We start from the raw sequence: 20,000 nt of genomic DNA on the forward strand, positions 1-20,000 counted from the left end.
GTGAAATTAACCCTTAATTGAATGAGGGCACATTGCGATTACATGTTTGTCATATAAAGGACAAAATTACTGAGGGAAGCCCGTTCAAGGGCGGGACAAATGCACATTTTGATCTTAAAATTACAGCAAACACGCTTGCATTCCGTTAAAGATAATTTCAGTAAATCGTTACGGTTGACGGAAATAACGCGTAAAATGTATTTGATATTATCAAAAAAAAAACAGTTTAATCATAGTCAGAATCTAGAAGAAAAAATTTCTTATAACCTCCTTTCCTATGGCTAAGCTACTGTTAACCAATCAGGATTACCAAAAGTGCCCTCGTGATTTAGTGAGAATTGCGCTCCGTCTCAGCCAATCAGCATTCAGTTATTTTTGCCCGGTATGTGATACACCATCTAAGAACTCTTAAGCTATTTAGCACCAATTCAGGATGGGTAGACCTCTTGTTCTGGCTGTGAGTACATCTAACCATATCACTGAGACCAAACATCTCAAATTAGGGAGTCAAAGGCCCACCTTCAACCGACAGGCCTTTTGACCGTTTGTTTTAATTCCCATTGCTTATCGTGTCGATTTAATTGGATGAATTTCAGCTTTGGCGGGATTTCCATATATGAAAATTGTTTCGCGAGACGCAATGCCTGTCGGTTGAAGGTTGGCCTTTAAGGCTAACGTCGTTTTGTAGCCACGGACGGAAATCAAAAGTTAACATTTTGTATAGGATGACAGCAGTTTCTCCCAAAGTATAAAACTAATTGCCAATAATAGCGAAAAAATACTTAGCAATATAAATTTGGTAGTGCAAAGATAAGTTAAAAAGCAAAACAACTCATTTCTTCTTGCTGTTAGTGGCTCAAGTGAAAACTTTCGTGTCTAAAGTCCCTTTTGTCAAACGCACCAGGGAGTCGTGAAGGGCCATTGTCTTTGGCCATTGCTTAATCGTAATTTTTTGGGGCGTTCTCGTTCACGTGGACGTCATCGTTGATTACTGTTCCATTTTTTTCAGATAACATGTGAAGTCAAAGCAAGGTACACGACTGATCCTCTCCATCCCTGGTCTGACACTGTAACCATACTGCACCCTTTCTTCGCCGGCATAATGGTAGGAATTAAACAGTGACGTTTTTCATTAACAACTTTTAGCAGGCGGTATTTTTTAGAGCGGCCCGCTAAATTTAAAAGTTTGTTTTTGCCGTCAAAATGTCTTGTGAAGACGAGCAATCTTTCTTAAAACGTTTCCAAACAAACAGAGAAAAGAAAAAAAAAAAAAAAAAAAGTGAAGAAGATGTTTCGAACTTTCAAGTTGACTTCTTGGATCTTTTAGAAGCAAGCAAGCGAGAATTAGAGGAAGCTAAGGTGAACAAACTGAGCCCGACTCAAGTCAAGAGCTAGCTTGACGATTTCATCTCCGCCGAGAAGTGTACAAACACCGTAAGGGAGACAAACATTGAGTGGAAAAAGTTTGAAAACAAACCAGTGGAACATTTGATATGCAACACATACCTGCTGACGGGTGACGAGTACGAGCCGGACACTCTCTCCGGCTTTCAAAGAACCTTTCAGCACCGCTTGAAGGAGTCAAGCCCTGGCCATGGCCAGACTATCGAAAAAAGTTGGGTTTGCTCGATCCAATATTGTTCGCCCGTTTGGCCGCCCATGTTGGAAAATGTTCGTCCAACATTTTTTGTTCGATCAAGTGTTGGACAGAGTTTGATTTTGATCAAACATGACGTCTAACAATTCTGCTCAACGCAACAGCCTTGCAGTGTTTTGCCTGTCTTCCAAAAAAGTTGTGTCTGAATCGAGTCACGTTCGCACTGCTAGCCAATCACAAATCACTGCTTATTTTCAATCCTGGGCTTCTAGCATCATATGCAACAAAGATTGCAGACGAAAACCAAGAGAATCAGAAAGGGGAAAAGGTTCCAAGAAGAAGCAACTTTGGAGGAATTCGGAAGTTGAAACCTTGATCAGCGAATATGAAGCCTAAGCAAGGCCATATCTGTGGGACAGCTTTTTGCTCTCAGACTCGGGTAGCCAAAAATCTGAGCATTAAAGCTAGTCTTTTACCTGGACTAATTGGTTCGCCACCCATTCAGGAGCTCTGTCTGGTTTAATAGTGTTTAAAATTTCTGCAAATTGATGCGTGCTCATTCTCATAATCTCGTTAAGCGCGGGTGTATCTTACAAGTTTAGCGCCAACTTGAAGTCTAGAACTTGAATATGTTTCGTCAAGCAATGTTGGATAGTGTTTTGCCACTACCTCGACATTTACATCGAACTTTGTTCGATAGTTTGGCCATGGCTTTAAAGTATTCCGTCGTTCAAGAGAAGTACTGGCCACGAAACGAAAGAACCTCGTAAACAAGGACGAGGAAACAAGCCAAACGCGTGTAGTGAACTGACAAACGAAGAGCAAGAAACATTGTTTGAGACCAGTGAATTTGGTTGCCACAACCCAGAAGCTCTCCAAAGCGCACAGTGTGGTGGTTTCCGTCACTCCACTTTGGTTTTAGCGCCAGAGATGAAAGTCGGAAACTTCGCTGGGGCGATGTGGAACTGCAAACAGACCCCGAATCTGGCTGAGAAATCACGGCTGGTGTGGATCGCAGATAGAGGGAGCAACACTCGTAATTGCTTGGAAGGCGCTCACCAGCGGGCAGTCCAACCCCAAAGAATTTGCAAGGGGAACGGAGTGATGCTCATTCTGGTACTAGAGGATATTTGAAAGTCACCGTCCTGAGAAGCCGTCCAAAATGCCAAGCTCCCCTGCCTTTTTTCTGTCCATAAATCACGAAGTTTGGCGTGAGAAGTCTGTCTGTTATTTTGCTTCGCCATTTGAAAAAAAAAATCAAGTCGCTCAATTCCTGCCTAAAATGGCTAAAAATGCTGCCCTGCAAGCTTGTGAAAGGAAAATTGCTAACCATTCAGTCCGTACAACAAGCATCTCCCGTTTACTCGAAGCTGGCATTCCTGAAAATTATGTCGCACAGCTGAGCGAGAGTTTCAACAAGTCCGCCTCACACAGTCGTCAGCAGCAAATGCCCGATACGCTACAGCACCAACTCAGTTGTTACCCAACCAAGTTCACACACCAGCTGTTCCTGGGAATGCCCGAGGTTCTTTCTAGTGTTTTTTGCAACCAAAGCACTTCTAGTTTCAGCTTTCAAGCAATGCCGCATTCTTCTTTCTTCCAGTCAACAACCATCGACTCGATTTCCAACTACGTGTTCAATCTAGTTCAGTCACCAAGCGATCCATCATCCCCCAGTTGACATATACAGCTCATGAAAGTGTAGCAAAGTAAGAAAAAAAAATTGGATCAAAGTAACCATCATATCTGTGATTGACTCCATTCATATTAAATACAAATCATTGCGTTAGTTTTCCGCCCAGTTTCTGTTTGTTAGAAATACCCCAGTACAAACGGTTGAGATTGGAGATTGATATCGGCTAGATGGCAGAATACTCAGCCCACCAAATGTCTTATTTAATAAAACTGCCACCGCGGTCCCGCAGTAGTGTTTAACATTGCTGATTCAGCGTCCATTAAATCTCTTACTTAAAAGAAAAAAGCCTGCGCACTCTCCTAAAATTTTAGTTTTCATTTTGAGGCTCGGCTAACTACACTTTTCATGAGATCGTGTGTATAGAAGAAAGCACTCGTCGAAGAAGAAAGCACTCGTTTACTGATTAAGCCTAAGCGCCCGTTTCAGTGATTAGGCCTAAGCACTCTCGTAAATTTTAGCTTTCACGTTGCGATTCGGTTAACTACACTTTCCACGAGATCCTCTTGCCCTTGAACAATTTTCATTTAGCGACTACGGGTCTGCGGACCGTGGTAGTAGTTCATTTTACTCCTTGCCTTTTAACATTTTTTATTCAACGACTACAGGACTGCGGACCACGGAGGCAGCTTTTTAAATGGGACATTTGGTGGGCCGGGTATTTTGCAATTGCTCGATAACCTTCAACTTAAGTTTTGGCAAGGTTAAAGTACTAGGTGATGAAGTATTGCTTGTTGTGTAATTTGCCTCTATGTTGATCGATACGGCGATTTACAAACGACGTTACTCTCGTTGTAAACTGCTTCTTTCTACCAGCTATCACCTGTTTAAAAAAAATTATATATGATGCGATGATAGTAATTCCGATTTAGCTACCATTTTAGGGTGCAGAAACATTTCTGTGTCTTTTACCCCAAAGGGAAATTCGTTACGTGACACGTGTTGACCACACCATTCACGAAAACAAAGCTGGTTAAAGGCCCACTTCTATTCTCTTTCGCTTCGCTCAGCCGAATAGAAAACATTTCTATTATAAGTAGAAGAGACAAGTAACAAACGAATAGTGGAGGGAGCCGCCAGCAATGGTCGAGTTTATTTACCGGGGACGCACTGGATACAGGTTACAAGCCAAGGAACATAAGAAAAAGTCGCACGCTATTTAAAACAACGATGTGAACAATAAGAATACAGGTTACAAGTCAAGGAATATAACAAAAAGTCACGCGCTATTTAAATCAACGATAAAAACAATAAAGAAAAGAACAGCCTCGAGTAATAAACTGGTCGGCGTCAAGTGGTGTGATATTCACAAGGCGTGGTATATAAAGGCCTAATTAATCCCAGAGGAAACTAATACCAAGCAACCTAATCAAACACCTAAAAGAAATACATTTCTATTCTCTTTCGCTTCGCTCAGCCGAATAGAAAACATTTCTATTATAAGTAGAAGAGACAAGTAACAAACAAATAGTGGAGGGTCAAGAATGACAAAGCGTGTGGGAAGGCCAAAAAGGTTAAACACCAATATTAAGAGTAACTAAGAGCTGGTGTTGAATATCTTCCCTGAAGTAAGTATCTTTGGCCTTCTCGGACTTCCATCGACCATGCTTCTTAATAACACGATCTGTTAACGGCTGCAGAAGCACCTCCGATCTTGCAGCCAGTACACCGGAAAAAAAGTACTTCCAAAGGTCTCAAGGCGTCAATCCGCGGACCTACAGCAATTAAAGAACTTGTAAAAAGACAAAAAAGCAGCAGAATATTAATACAAGTAGTATTGTAAAATGAGCCGATAACAAACACAAGCAACAAAACATAGAAAACAGGAGCAGTGGGAGACTGGGCGGAACAAAAGTAACGCCAGTAAATAAAAAAGCTACGGAGCGCCGGTAAAAGCATGCACAAGACAGAGAAAGTGCCAGCTTAACACCATAAAGGATATGAAGCAGAACACAATGGTTTTAGGCATGTAAATAACAATATCAACCTCAAATCCAGGAAGTATATGTCAGCAAAGATACACGAGAGTAACTCAATAAGCATGAGGTCGCAACAAACGCTGCTAACAACAATACAAAAGGCTATAAAGCGTGCAGCATCACTAAACGCTATAAAGCGTACAACAATAATAACTAGCGCTATGAAGCGCACAGCGATAACTAGCGCTATGGAGCGCATAACAACAACTAGCGCTATGAAGCGCACAGCAACAGTAAGCGCTATGAAGCGCACAAAACTAGAAATAGCGCAATATACACTAAGTAACGCTATAAAGCGTAACAAACGCCACATAAGGCCACGAAGCGTAAAACAAAGCTAAAGGTACGAAATTCACAAAAGACAAATGACGATATAAAGCATTGGCAAAAAAGCTTTCGCGCTATGAAAATGGGAACGGAAGGACTTGAAAACAATAAAGTGTGAAAAACGTAAGGAAACAAACTCAGGAAACGAGAGGAGAGCCGTAGAAAAGTAAAGCTAAAACCGCGGACTTGAATCTAAGCGGACAAAGTATTGTATTGTGACCATCCCGAACAGGAGCAAAAACAAAAGAAGGGTCAGAAAATTCAACCACTTGACGAACGGAAGGCCTAAGTCCACCGATCGGAAACACGGTTGGCCAAAAGGCTGCTGAAAACCACTTGGGGATAACGAGAACGCCCCAGCCCGAGCGCCGCATACCTCTAAATGAAAAATTGTACGACTAATAAGATGAATAGGTTGCACCAAACAATTGTTCTCACCCGCCCAATCAACACTGAAAGCGTCCACGCCTTCCGCACCAGGACACCAAAATTTTGAATAAAACCTTGCACACTTGGCTGAATCTGGGGAAGCGAACTTATTGACTGTGAAAGGACCGAAAAGAGACGAAATGTATGCGAAAAAATCTGTAGAGACACTCCAGTCGTCAAAATCAATGACTCTACTCAACGAATCAGCGTACTCATTTAGAGACCTGGGCACCCACTCAATTTCAATCGACACATTATTAATGGCACAAAATTGAAAGATCTCAAGAGCGTGGCGCTGCAACCTGAGTGACGTACTGCCCTTACCGGCGATGACCGAAGCATTTTTGCTGTCTGTGTACAATTTGAGTACTTTGCCCTGGATAAACGACTTAAACGACTTAAGCGAGTAAAGGATAGCAAGCAATTCTGTACCATTGCTATCAAGAGTGGATTCCATGGAGGAAAAAGCTTTGTAAAACAGTTCAAACTCCTCCTTGTCAACAAAAAGGGCATGTCCCCCACAGGCGAAAGCACTAGCGTCGGTAAAGATAATAGAAACTGGCCGAGAGTACTCAAATAACTTCCTACAGTTAAGCTTGGAACAATTATCGAGCCAGAAATTAATTTCGTGCAAGCATTGTGGATAAAACTGGAAACGACTCAAATCAAGAGGAGTATCCCAAGCATCCCGAAAGGTGACTGCAGACTGCAGAAATCTCGACATAATGAGGGAGATGGAACCAACACATGGGGATAAGGAAATAATCTTTCCAACAATAGAGACCACGAAACGGGGGGTGACAAAAGGCAAACGGTCCTTGAAAAGGCTAAGAGCAGATAATAATCAATCGATACGAGGTTGAGGGATGGACAAAATGGCACTAAGAAGGTCCCAAGACATACCTAACCATTCTAAACGTTGAACAGGGGTCCAAACAGATTTACCACAGTTAGGCACCAAACCCGCTCTGACCAAATCAGACCGAAGAATGTTGGAACAGTGTTGTGCCGAGGGAAAATCTTTTTCGCAGCCAGTTCCTTCGTCTAACTAAAGGACTAAATGAATTCCTAAGCCTCTCCAATAGCGTACTAGTGGGCGGAAAATCTTCGTAAACAGGTAAGGAGCAGACGAAAGCCCGAAAGGTAAAACAGTAAAACAAAAATATCGGTTTCTGGCACCACCCAGAGCCCACTGAAGACCCAAGAACTGTTGATGGGGCTGACAGATGTCAATGTGGTGGTACCCCGATTTCAAATTACATTTGTACATGTAGGCACCACGTGACAAGTATTGGAGGAAAACTTTCCAATCTTCCATCTTGAATTTGGCTTTAGGGATATAACTGTTAACGTGACGGAGATCAAGGATGAGCCTAGGCTTCCCTTCCGAATTAAAAGACACTGAAAGAGGATTGATAACGGTAGGAGGTGTAAGGACTTCGGATACCAAACCCAATTCAAGAAGATCGCGAACAGCGGAGGAAACAAAATCACCATGTTCAAGAGCCGATCTGTTATTAGACAAGGAAGCACCGGGAGGGATAGTCTCAAAGGGGATAGTTTCTATGACCCAAGGGGGTGCCCCAGTCTCAACCCAAAATAGTAAGTGTGCCCTTAGTCAACCCTTAACTAACGCTGCAGCGGTACCTTGCTCATACTCGTACAAGTTCAGTTTATAAAACGCTGGATAATTATCAGTAAACTTATCTTCCGTAAGCGTCATGAACTCCTGGGGTACATCAGGTTGAGAGACGGTGCAAACAGAGCCCTGGCCGGTGCACAATAAATCTGAAACGCTAGAAGACAGGTTTTCCAAGAACTGCGAGAGTTAGCGTGTGTTGGACGTGCTGGGACTTGCTCCGGCAGCATGAACAGCATTTCCGGCGGTAAAGGTTCGGACAAGCCTGACGGGACACTCTCTCCACCAACATCCGGAGGAACCACAGAACCGGCAAGCACCTCTTTGGCGATTGTAGGAATCCCTGGATTGCTGGTACATGGCAGCGGTCGAGGAGGCGAACTGACTACGCTGGAAGTGTCCTCGAAGGGCGTATGGCTTAGAAAAGGGCGGATATCTTCCCTGCACGCGTTCAGCATTTTGGCGTTTGGCACGAGTGCGGGTCTTGATACACAGAGCCTCCCTTTCAGCACTGCGCATCCTTTTATCGTCCTCCAAGTCAAGGGCAACGTCCTTCGGAAGAATCAGCAATTCGGATCTTTCTGTTACGTTCCTTTATAAGTTTAATAGAATCGTTCAAAAGTAGGGACGCTTTTGGTGAATCTTGAACAAGAAGAGCCTTCGAAACGCTTTCGAGAAGATCCAAAACTTCAAGGTTGAACTTATAGTTCTTTTCGTTTCCAGGATAGGAAAACTTAAGCTCGCTCTCGACTTTGAACTGTTTAGAGACGGATAATGCCACTCGGCGTCTGTAGAAGCCTTCTCAAACTTAGAAGAGAGCTCAGAAGTGTGAGAATTGAGATGTTCGAGTAGGAAGGTACGGAACTCGGTTAAATCCTTTCGAGTAACCGTTTCTTGTTCGTCGCCCGACATCGAACGAAAAATCTGAACCGTAACAAAACAACGTGCGACCCGAGTAAACTGGTCGGCGTCAAGTGGTGTGATATTCACAAGGAGTGGTATCTAAAGGCCTAATTAATCCCAGTGGGAACTAATACCAAGCAACCTAATCAAATACCTAGAAGAAATATATTTTCAACCGACAGTCTTTGCGTGCCGTGGAACAATTTGAAAATTCAGCCAAAGCTGAAATTTATCCAATCAGATCGCTGTGATAAGCAATGCGAATTTCCATAACAAAAGCAATCTGTCGAAAAGCCTGTCGGTCGAGGGTGGGCCTTTAAATAACTTAATTTTGCAACAGTGTTCGAGTCGACTAGTCGATATAAAAAGATATTAAAACAGATATTTTACCTTCAAAGTTACGTAACATGCCCAGTTAAGGAAGCCAAAGCTTGGAAGAGACCTGTAATAATCAGTTGTTGAATTCGATTCCACGGAGATCGCTAATCGTTGAAACGGTGGGGAAACTGTGACAAATTCCATGGTATTACTCCAGCGATTCTAATTTGATAATTGCGCACTTTTCCGTACCAAGCAAACGATATTTTGATTTAAAGACTCTGCCTCGAATTCCATGTAGGGCCGTTCGATTTCGTTTTTCTCGCATGATTTTTGGTAGCAGTAGGGGGAGGGTTGGTGGACTGGTTAGAAGTGGAATGGAAGGGCACACGGTTGCAAGACAGTTCTGCAACTAACTAAGGAATTGTTGTGCAAGATAATTAAAAGAAATGTTCCTGTTCAGAAGATTATTCACCTGCCTTACCACCACTCCTCAATCAAATCTCTCAGTCTCGCGTAATCCATATGACGATTTTGTTCAATAGTTCAAGTTTTCGTTTTTGAAGGCCAGAAAATGGAATAGAGAAAAATAGCGGTATTTTTGCTAATATTAGGGAGTTCAAGGAACAAGTACGACAACGGAATAGTCGAAAAACGCGCCAAAAGAAGACAATGGCTTTGCACTTGAGTTTCAAAAAAATTAAGATTTCACATTTACCCACTAACACATAAAGGCAAACTGATTTCAGTCATTTATTCTTTTTCTTTACTTTAACAATGGCACACCAAATAAGGAATCATTCGTAGCAGCTGATCACATTCCTCTATGTAAAATATGACCAACTAGATAATCAAAAACCACCCTGTGTAATTCTGTGCATTTCTTAAAGGCCACGCTTTTAACATTTCTTAAAGATCAGTCCTGGATAGCTAATATTATCTTCACTTTTTAGTTGAATGAACTGGAATAACCATGAACTAGCTGCAGTCCCTGTAATCAAAATTTTGGTGCAAACATTGTACTGATCTACAACTTGAATAGGGTGGCTGATGTGGTGCAGGGATGAAAGCACAGAGTCACTTGCTGAGGTGAAATTCACTTGTTTCTCTACAGCAAGCACATCTTGCTCCCTTACCTGTAATTGCTGTCGCAGTTTCCCTGCCAAACGTGAAAAGAAAGACAAAATTTGTTGTGCAGAAAGAAATTCCATTGCAGTGAAAAGTCTGAACCGAGCCATCGCCGCATTTCTTTGGCGACCAAATAAGGTTTTAGCTTTCTCCTATTGACCCAGACTGATATTAAAGTCCTAAGGTAGGACTTCTGATTAGCATTAAATCTTTCGGCCCTCTTAGTTCCTTTGCCCAACTCTCCTTGCTGGGTTGGTGGCTTGGTAACTAAAAGAACCCTCAACAGCAGGGACGATCACTTGGACACATGTAGGAAGGCCTGCACCTTCCTGAAGCTGGGACGCATACAAGGGTTGATGGAGCATAGACGCTCGTTGAAAGACACGAACACAGCCTACAGTAGAAACGTACGTGTCGAAAGTGTGAAAATAAGGAGAGAGATTGTTTCAAACAGGACAAAATTGCAGTTTGAGCTGGGCAGTGGTGGTGAAGGCGGGTGAATTATTTTCTGAACAGAATCATTTTGTCAACTTACCTTCCACTACACCTCCTTAGTTATATTGCACAGAGTTGCAACAATTCGTCAAATCAAATTTGCTTCACAAACACGATGATTCTGCTGAGTTCATGAGATTATTTTTCCAGAAATAAAAAGAGCAGCTTAAAATAAGGTTTGCCACCATGCCGATTTTTGTAAGTATATCGTTTAAACTGGTGTTGTTAGTATGGGAATTGGGAAGTCTTCATAAAAATCCTTGTATTTTTCTAAATCTTCTAAGTTTTCAAACCACTGCAAAATTCTTCCTTCAAAATATGAAATTCTGAAATATTTCCACCCTTGCAGATTTGTTCTCGTTGATTTGACCCGTGGTTTAAATTGGAATCTGAGCTCTGTGGCGCGTAATTATGAAACATTACAGTGCAAGGCAAAAGCTTTTCGCTCGTAAACAAAAGTATGAAATTTACGAGTGTTGAAATGGTCATACAATCTTTACCTTAAGTGGTATTTTCACTGAAAATTTGTGTTCTGGCAAAGTCAAACATTTCATTTCGCGTACCACCCCGCTGCTACCAAAAATCACGCCAGGAAAGCGAAGGAATTCGAGCCAGAGACGTTAAATCAAAATATCGTTTGCTTGGTACGGAAAAATGCGCAATTATCAAATTAGAATCGCTGGAGTAATATAATGGAATTTGTCACAGTTTCCCCATGGAATCGAGTTAACTGATTATTACAGGTCTCTTCCAAGCTTTGGCTTCCTTAACTTGACATGCTTACTTAACTTTGAAGGTAAAATATCTGTTTTAATATTTTTATGATATCGACTAGTCGACTGTACCCACTGTTCCCCTGTACCTAGTGTTCCTCTGTGCCCACTGTTCCTCTGTGCCCACTGTTTCTCTGTGCCTACTGTTCATCTGTGCCCAGTGTTGCTCTGTGCACACTGTTCCTCTGTGCCCACTGTTCCTCTGTACCTACTGTTCCTCTGTGCCCAGTGTTGCTCTGTGCCCACTGTTGTTCTGTGTCCACTGTTCCTCTGTGCCCACTGTTCCTCTGTACCTACTGTTCCTCTGTGCCCAGTGTTGCTCTGTGCTCACTGTTCATCTGTGCCCACTGTTCCTCTGTACCTACTGTTCCTCTGTGCCCAGAGTTGCTCTGTGCCCACTGTTGTTCTGTGCCCACTGTTCCTCCGTACCTACTGTTCCTCTGTACCTACTGTTCCTCTGTACCTACTGTTCCTCTGTGCTCAGTGTTGCTCTGTGCCCCCTGTTGCTCTGTGCCCACTGTTCCTCTGTGCCTAGTGATCCTCTGTGCCCACTGTTCCTCTGTGCCTAGTGATCCTCTGTATCCACTGTTCCTCTGTGCCTAGTGTTCCTCTGTGCCCACATTTCCTCTGTGTCCGCTGTTCCTCTGTGCCCACTGCTCCTCTGTGCCCACCGTTCCTCTGCGCCCACTGTTCCTCTGTGCCCAATGTTCCTCTTTTCCTGGTGTGCCTTGATAGCCTCCGTTCCTATTACAGTATGACGTCACTGGTGCGTCTTACGCATAGAAGCCCAAAATTAAATTATTTAACGAGCTTTGTTTTCGTCAATGGTGTGGTCAACATCACGTCACGCAACAAATGTAACAAAATTCCCTTTGAGGTAAGAGACGTAGCAAACTGGGCGTCCAGGTCTGGTTTCAGAGATTCTCGGCCACGAAGATTCAGCTCCCGGTTTACTGCCAATGCTAGAACAAGGAATGTGGGAGAGTAGCCCAGAACTCGCCTGATGCTTTATCACCGGCATCGACGGTGGCACAAAATGGAAAACAATAAACTGTCGAGCTTTCTGAAGAGCCCTGTCTGAGGATTTGGTATAGCGAATATAACGTTGACGTCACCTATTGTAATTAATATGCCAACCAGAGCCTCATTGGCTGTCACAAAGGGTCTTTTGTTCCTGTGGTTGACACACTAGAATAACAAAAACAATGTTTGTAAACAGAGATCATCCCTACTTGGAGACAACCGATTACAAATAGCTCTCTTCACTTTTGAGGAGACTAGCAATTAGCAACTTTCTGGTCTTAGGTATTCTTCCACCAGCTCCTTAAGCTTTGTTTTAGGGAGATCGCCTTTGATAAGGTCTTCTAGCATAGTGGCCAGCTTGGCGTTAACTGGCTCACCTGTTTTGTCAGTTGCCGAGAACTCCTCTGTTAAGTGGCCAAAACTTGACCTAGGGGACTCCACTGAGTAATTTGGAAAACAACCAGTGTGCACAGGCGAAACCTGTGAGCGTTAGTCATCACCATCACAGGGCTTATCTTGATCACTTTCAGAGCCCATTCAGAGCCCTAAATTTGGCTTCAATCTCTTACTAAGCTCTTTGTTTCAGGGAAGCGACTATCCCTGTAGCTCTGCTTTCCTCGAGGAAGGAAGCGGTGGGGAGGCCCCTCATCTAAGTTTTGTGTGGTTGCTAAAATGTAAACAACCGAAAAATATTGAGCTCTGAAGGACCAAGAACCTCAAATTCGGGAAAAAAAATTATATTTCCCTTCATATAGCCATTTCGCTAAACTAGAAGCGCAGTTCTCCGGCATCCACGTGTTCGTTGTAGTCCGCTTCAACTCACGAGGTAAACTACAACTGTCCTTCCCATCAACTGTTGAAAACATTAGGACTCAAAGGGAAACTATAGCAGTTTCTTACCCTAACAACCGCCTCCGCATTGGATAGGACGGCAAAAAGCGAGGCACAAGGCTCTCGACCAAGCTCAGTCTTAAATGACAACTTGTTGCGAAGCACTGTTCTCCGGCATCCACGTGTGGTCCACTTCAACTCGGGAAACTATAACTTTCTTTCCCTCAAACGTTGAAAATGTTAGTACTCGAAGGGAAGCTATAACTTTCTTTCCCTTAATAACGGCCTCCACATTGGATAGGACGGAGAAAAGCGAGGCACATAAAGCTCTCGACATGGCTTAACAGCTTTTAAATGACAACTTGTGAAACGTCAATTTTTCCTCGTTGCACTTTCCTTCCTCAGGAAGGAAGAAGAAGAAGTTAATTAAAGCGACATTATTTTCTTACCTGCAATAGTAAGGACCAATTAAGCGAATAAAACCCGGAGACCACAAAAGCTCTGAACTCCACGGCTTTGCAATGTGTACTGATTATCCACGGCCCGGGGCGGGACGTGTGCATTTCATATTAACCGGAAGTGACGTCACCGGGATTTGTAAAATTTGGTTTTGGTCACCGTACGTCCGTCCACCCCTCCATATATGCCAATGTGACTAGTATCACGTGACCATATCAAGGGCTCAAGTTTAGAGCTCATCGAGGAGGCAATACTCCAGCTGACACTCAAGCTAGTTTACAGCATTTATCTTTGATATTGGACATCAATGTTCTGGTCAATTGACACCTGTCAAAATAAGGTATCGCTGACCAGTATCACGTGACCATATCGTGGGTTCAAGTTGGATCTTATCGATGTCGGCTGTTTTTAAAGTTGACCGCTGACCAGTGAATGGTTGTTGTTGGATCGCAGGCTCAAGCCAGGTCAGACACTCACGCCTGAGCATAGGCGAGGCTTAACTTTTTGCGCTCTTTCTATGGCTCGACGCGGCTACACGGCCATACTACGTCAACAATAAAGCCTTAATGACTGGTCCCGAGGGAAACAATATGAACTGTTCCCCTCGGGACCAGTCATTAAGTGATTTGTTGCACAGCACAAAAAGAAAAAAAACGTGCAACGGCAACAGCAACGGCGATCGTCGGTCAACATTCGCGGGTAACAGTGCACTGTTACCCTCTGACGTCACAGATTTTGCACTGTTGCCTGCTCAGGGACTTTTGACGGTAAACAGTTTTATTGTTAGATGTCATGTGACCTCGAAGTAACCAATGAGAGTGCGCGCTGTTGGGGGAAAAAATTCAGCTATATAACAATAGCTCTTGTCGGACAGTAAACGCTTTTCGTGTTCAGGTCGAAACCGGTTTGGAAAATATTTTTTCCAAACATTTTTCGCTGGTTTCAATCCAGGTTTGACATAATATAGCTGTGGACAGGACACACTGGTGGCTACGTATTTATTCAAGTAAAGCGTTGGAGAGATATGAACTTAAAGCTTAGTGTTTATTTTTAATTTGTTTAGAGCTGCGTTTTGCTCTGAATTGCAATTTTTGGCTTAAGTCTTATTTTAAGATTTTAATTTTGAATCTGATAAAGTTGCAAGATGCTTGGACTGCCTCTGACAGAAGAACAGAAACGAAAGAAGAGAGAAGAGCACGACAACGACAAAACAGTACACCAGTGATAGCTCAAACTTGGTGGAAGAAGTTACTCCACAAATTCTTTTCTTTGACACTAAACCGTTTGTTATTGCTACGGACGAGTTATTTCAAGTGGATACATATTTATAAAAAAAATGGTTTAGTCGTTTTCTGCTTTGTTCAGGAATGAAACTCGCAATATCCGGAAAAACAAAAACGCGGACAATTCATAGCCTTTAATTTTCTCTAATCCTACAGCGAATATATATAGTTTACGTCATAGAAAGTGCGGCGTACGGGGTTTTATTCACGAGTTGTTTGTGTCAAAAACCCGAACGAGCGAGGAACGAGCGGGTGAGGGTTTTTGACACAAACAACGAGTGAATAAAACCCCGTACAAAGCACTTTCTATGTCGTGAACTGTTTTTTACACATAAGACGAGAATTTTCATTAAAATAGTTTTCTAAACGCAAATTAGAAACAAAAACTCACTATAACAATAGAACCAAATGCAAATTTAATTTAATTCAATAACAAAGTACGATTTGCACGAGATGCACGAGATGCAAGAGTGATTGGCATGGAAACGCCTTTACGCTATCGTTGATTGGCTGTACTTCCACATGTGAAATAGCTGTACGCCATTCTGATTGGCTGTATAAGCCTTTTCCACATGTGAAAATAAAGCGTATAGATTTGTACAAACGAGCTTTATGGAATAAAATTCTCATGTTATGTGTAATAAACAGCTATACTGTACAGCCGTACAGCTCTACAGCTGTAATCCAAAAAACCCGGAAGCTCCGCTTTTAGGCTTGGCCAAATTTATACATTAGCCTAAACTATGGTTTTTCTTGTTGTTCATATCAAAAAGCCTTGTAAAGCTGCTCATTTCTGGAAAGATTCGATTCAAGTAACTGGTGCGTGTGTTGAACTGAACTGAGCAACGGTTGATTCATGTCGTTATTAATAGTTTGTTTTACATTTCCTCTTTTTTTTCTTTATTATTGTTATATGTATTTTCTTTAATGTCGTTGCATACACATTTTCTATTGTTGTGCATTTATTTTCTGTTCCTTTGTTTTTTGTAAACCCTTTAAACATCCAGTCTAAAATTAAGTAGAAGGAAAGGTTACGTTTATAGAAACGTTGGCCGTGTAGCACTTATATTTTAAACAGAGTTAACTGAATAGAGTGTAAGGTGAAGTGCTAGATTTATATCCCATATGGACCATGTGAGCGTTAGCCCTACTGATGGAAATGGGCCCACACAAGGACAGGGAAAAACTCTGGCCAGGGTGGGAATTGAACCCACGACCTTCGGGTTAGATCTCCGCCGCTCTACCGACTGAGCTACAAGGTCAGACGGGAGCAGGTGGTTAAGTAGCCCGCCTAGAATAGCTATGCTAATTTCCGGCTACTGTGGTCTCTGTATTGGCTTTTAAAATAAAGTGCGTGCTGTTGTTGTTGTTGCTTGAAAGACAATAAAATTCAGTTGGCTTGCACACGCCAACTATTTGATGCCGTTCCGCTTGAATTGATACGGCTTCCCTCCCTGCGCGTTCGATTCCAAGATATGGAGATGTAATAAATATCTTATTACATCGTTTCCTCGAAGCGTATACTGTAAATTACGGACCCTTGTTCTTCCCTGTACGGCCCTCGAACTCGGTTACTAAGAGGTATTTTGTCACACCTCATTTGTATGGTATAGAATGCATTGTTGGTCAGTAAAGTGATTAGTGAAGGCGTATGGTTTGAATGGGGAAGCAGTCCGAGTAGTGCGAAATTACATTGCGCTAAGAGGGTTTGGCTTCTCTTTATTCCTAGGTTACTCCGTCGACACTTTTCATCACAGAATGCCAGGTTCCTTTCTTCCAGGAAATCACCTTAACCCCAACGATACCGGTTCGGAACACTTTCCTTACTGTGACATTTTATCTTCCTAAAGGACTGTGGTTAGAGAATAAGGGAGATTGTTCTATCCAATTACAAGGAACTAAATCAGTGACAGTTCGGGTTGGTGCTACTTGTACGACGCTTTATGGCTTGAGGAAATTAAGCGTTATAACTCCACAGATTACCACTGATAGTGTTTTTTGGGGATACTTCGGCTTGCCGACCGTAAGGGTATGTATCCTTGAAGAGTAGTCACAATCATAAACATTACTAAGGGCCCGGTTACATGGCGAGTTTCAGCCCGGGCTGAGATTTCGCTCCGCGCTCCGGGCTGAAATTTTGTTTCGATTACGTGATGAATTTCAACCCGGGCGCAAAACTCAAATTTTCGCAAGAAAATTTACTGAGATTTGAAAACACAATCTATGCACTAGCATACGTTCCTTTTTCAGCCCGGTCTGAAATCCCATTTCGATTACATAGACTTCTTGCGGATTTTTTAGCCCGTTTGGCCGAGCTGAAAATCTTAGCCCGGTTTCAGAACCAGGGCTTGGATTTTCTGGTCGGGATGAAACCGGAATCTCCATATAATAACCACTTTCATTTCACGAGGATTTCTTTCAGAACCCGGGCTGAGAAACCGGCTGAAATTCGCCATGTAACCAGGCCCTAATGAAGACAGCGTTTACACGAACGCGGTTTGATTTGTAACCGCACCGTTTTCGATGTGGTTACACCTTCTGATACCGATCGAGACTGTTACCGAAACTGTGTCGATTTGAAACCGATGCCAAAAATGGAGCGTTTTCAAAACGATGCGGTTTCATATGTCGTGTAAACAGTGAAACCACATCGATTTGAATACGGTTACTATTTTTGCGCGAAAGTTGCATTGTTAAATTCAAAATAGTGAATTTAGGGTGCGTTCGATTGACCGTATTCCGGAATAAGAATGCATGGAATATAAGGTAGAAATCCTTCGTTTTTACGGTGATTCACATAAAAATTGTCAAACATCCTCTAAAATGCCATTTCAAACATATTTTTGTTGTCCTTGCTGCTTCGAAACGCGCGAAACATACCGTTTTAATCATCAATCGAACGCGCCCTTAGCACGTAGGGTAGCCCTCGCTTACAACCTTCATGACTTGGAATTTCTGGCGAAAACTTCACTGTTAGTGCTAATCTCACGAAGGTCAGTGTTAGCCGCTATGTGCATATCATCGCGTGTTGTATCTTGGGTGTTCTCGGCATTTTCTCATGACAAATCTGTGCCCTACAATATATCAGTTGAATCGACATTGTTTTCATTGCCAGAAGTGTTTCTTACAATATTTCAGTTGAGACGAATTTCATAATTTTGCGGAAACTGCGTTTTGGTTGCCATGAATCAAATTTCCAAACAAAGCCGGGAAGATCGACTCCGCCTGCAGAAGGTGAATCGGAGTTTTTGTTTAGATCACAGCTTGAATACCACTATGATATCTTTTTAGAGGTTCTTCTGCCAATAAAAATATTCGTACTGGTTCCATCACTTTCCATCGGAGTCGAGTTCGAATGATGAATGTACGGTGGGAACCAAAAATGCTGAATTTCAGCACCACGACGCAGAACATAGACATGAAAAAACTTACCTTTATTTTGGCGGTTTAGGCCAAGCACCGAGAACTATAATACAACCTCTTATCACATCCAAGAACGCTACTAATAACACAAAGAAAAGCTGAGCGAAACTATCAGACGGAGGCCAGAAAAATACTCCGGTCGGGGAAAATAAGCAGGACATCTGGGTAGGAACCATGTCTCAGGCTCAAAGAAGCTCATTCTACGAGGCTTACACTTCAAAAAAGGAGACAAACCGAAAATAACAAATAACGCAAGGTATTGAAGGTATAGGCTTAGATTGATTTCGCATGTGATACTGACACATCTCATATATAAGGACTCATCTTCTACCCATAGTGCACTTCACCTCAGCTAGACTCAGTCCCCACTGCTCTGATGCCGCAGAAATATTTTATTTTTGGCTCATTGGTATAGACTCACGCCAGAAATTCCATTTGGTAGGCTATGTCACGCATAGCTGGTGGTTTCGGGTCAACTCTCGGCTTGGCATCGTAAGTTTGATTTATGGAAGCCAAAACGCAGTTTGGCCGTTGGCGCTTGAAGATGAGATTCCGCAGAATTATGAAAATCACAGTACCCTACTCGCCAGGCTGATCCGCTGCATCATCATCATTGTCGTCGTCTTCTTTATCGGCTCTCGTCAGCATCATCTTCGTAGTTTTGACAACCGCCACCACTACCTGGGGTTAGACATCCTATTACAAACATTTCCTCACAATTGCCGTTTGTTTCATGCCACGAAAAGCATAAAACCCGGGATTCTTTGCCTCTATAACTTAGCTTGTTTGCAATTAACGGGCCAATTGTGCTTCTCTTTTAGGTTACGGTTTTGCAGAAGGACCAGAAGTTGCATAAATGCATGAGTGTTACTGATCCACACATTCGCATGCTTGACGAACAGAATGCTCAGTATGCTGACTTTCAGAAACTATTGTTGTAATAATAATTGTAATAGCTGAAGAAGTGGGAGATGTCGAGAAGGATGGGGGTAGATTTGAAGATCTAAGCTAGGAGGGAGATAAAAAACAATTCCAGAATCTCAATCTCCTCCTGACAAGATAAGAAGCTTCAACTGACGTTTGTATTTTTCCTGTTCATTTGACAAATGAAACCTGATGTTTATTTTGAGAGTTCATTTTTCTTGATTTTTTTCCACAAAAAAATCATTTTTAGTTTTTAGATCGTTCGTTTTGCATGGCTTGCCATAATAGACAGAGCGAATTAATCACTTCCTTTTAGTCTCACGTCTTCAAAGCTGAGACAAATGCTTTGCAAATCAAATTAAATTTAGATCTTCGTTGAGAAGGAAAGACCGGAGTACCCAGAGAAAAATCTCTTGGAGCAGAGTAGTCCCCCACATGACGCTAAGTCCGTGAATCCAAATCAGGACCCATCCCCGACATTGCTCCCGTAATATTATTCACTCTTTAATTCCTATCCAGGGATAGATGGCATGATTTTTTTGGAAATGGAGAATATCTTCTGTATCACAACAAAGAGAGACATTTCGAGGTATGGACCATTTGTAAAACGTAAATGAATCAATAGAAAGTCTGGATGAGGCCGGCAGGACATCTCAGAAATCGGGCAGTATTTAGCCAGGAAAGAGGTTTACTGTTTACTAAGATGGATTGATTTGTTCCTGAATCGCTAACGCCGAATGGCCAAATAACCGAGAAATGACTAAAACCATGAGTTA

The 20,000-nt window shown here is 42.4% G+C and overlaps 2 protein-coding genes across 8 annotated transcripts in view; both read left to right on the forward strand.

Annotated features, from left to right (window-relative positions):
• The window catches only part of LOC138007093 (centrosomal protein of 83 kDa-like), a 622,454-nt gene that overhangs the window by 445,810 nt on the left and 156,644 nt on the right, over positions 1 to 20,000 (forward strand). The gene's annotated exons all lie outside the window — the stretch shown is intronic.
• LOC138008560 (von Willebrand factor D and EGF domain-containing protein-like) overlaps positions 1 to 20,000 on the forward strand; it is a 104,464-nt gene that overhangs the window by 44,850 nt on the left and 39,614 nt on the right. Inside the window, exons 5-8 of the mRNA XM_068855881.1 lie at positions 1,010 to 1,105; positions 16,607 to 16,906; positions 19,122 to 19,210; positions 19,744 to 19,813. Coding sequence (XP_068711982.1) covers positions 1,010 to 1,105; positions 16,607 to 16,906; positions 19,122 to 19,210; positions 19,744 to 19,813 — 555 coding nt within the window. The remainder of the gene's footprint in view (positions 1 to 1,009; positions 1,106 to 16,606; positions 16,907 to 19,121; positions 19,211 to 19,743; positions 19,814 to 20,000) is intronic.

The sequence above is a fragment of the Montipora foliosa genome, chromosome 6 (genome assembly GCF_036669935.1).
Source record: "Montipora foliosa isolate CH-2021 chromosome 6, ASM3666993v2, whole genome shotgun sequence".
NCBI classification, from domain to species: domain Eukaryota; kingdom Metazoa; phylum Cnidaria; class Anthozoa; order Scleractinia; family Acroporidae; genus Montipora; species Montipora foliosa.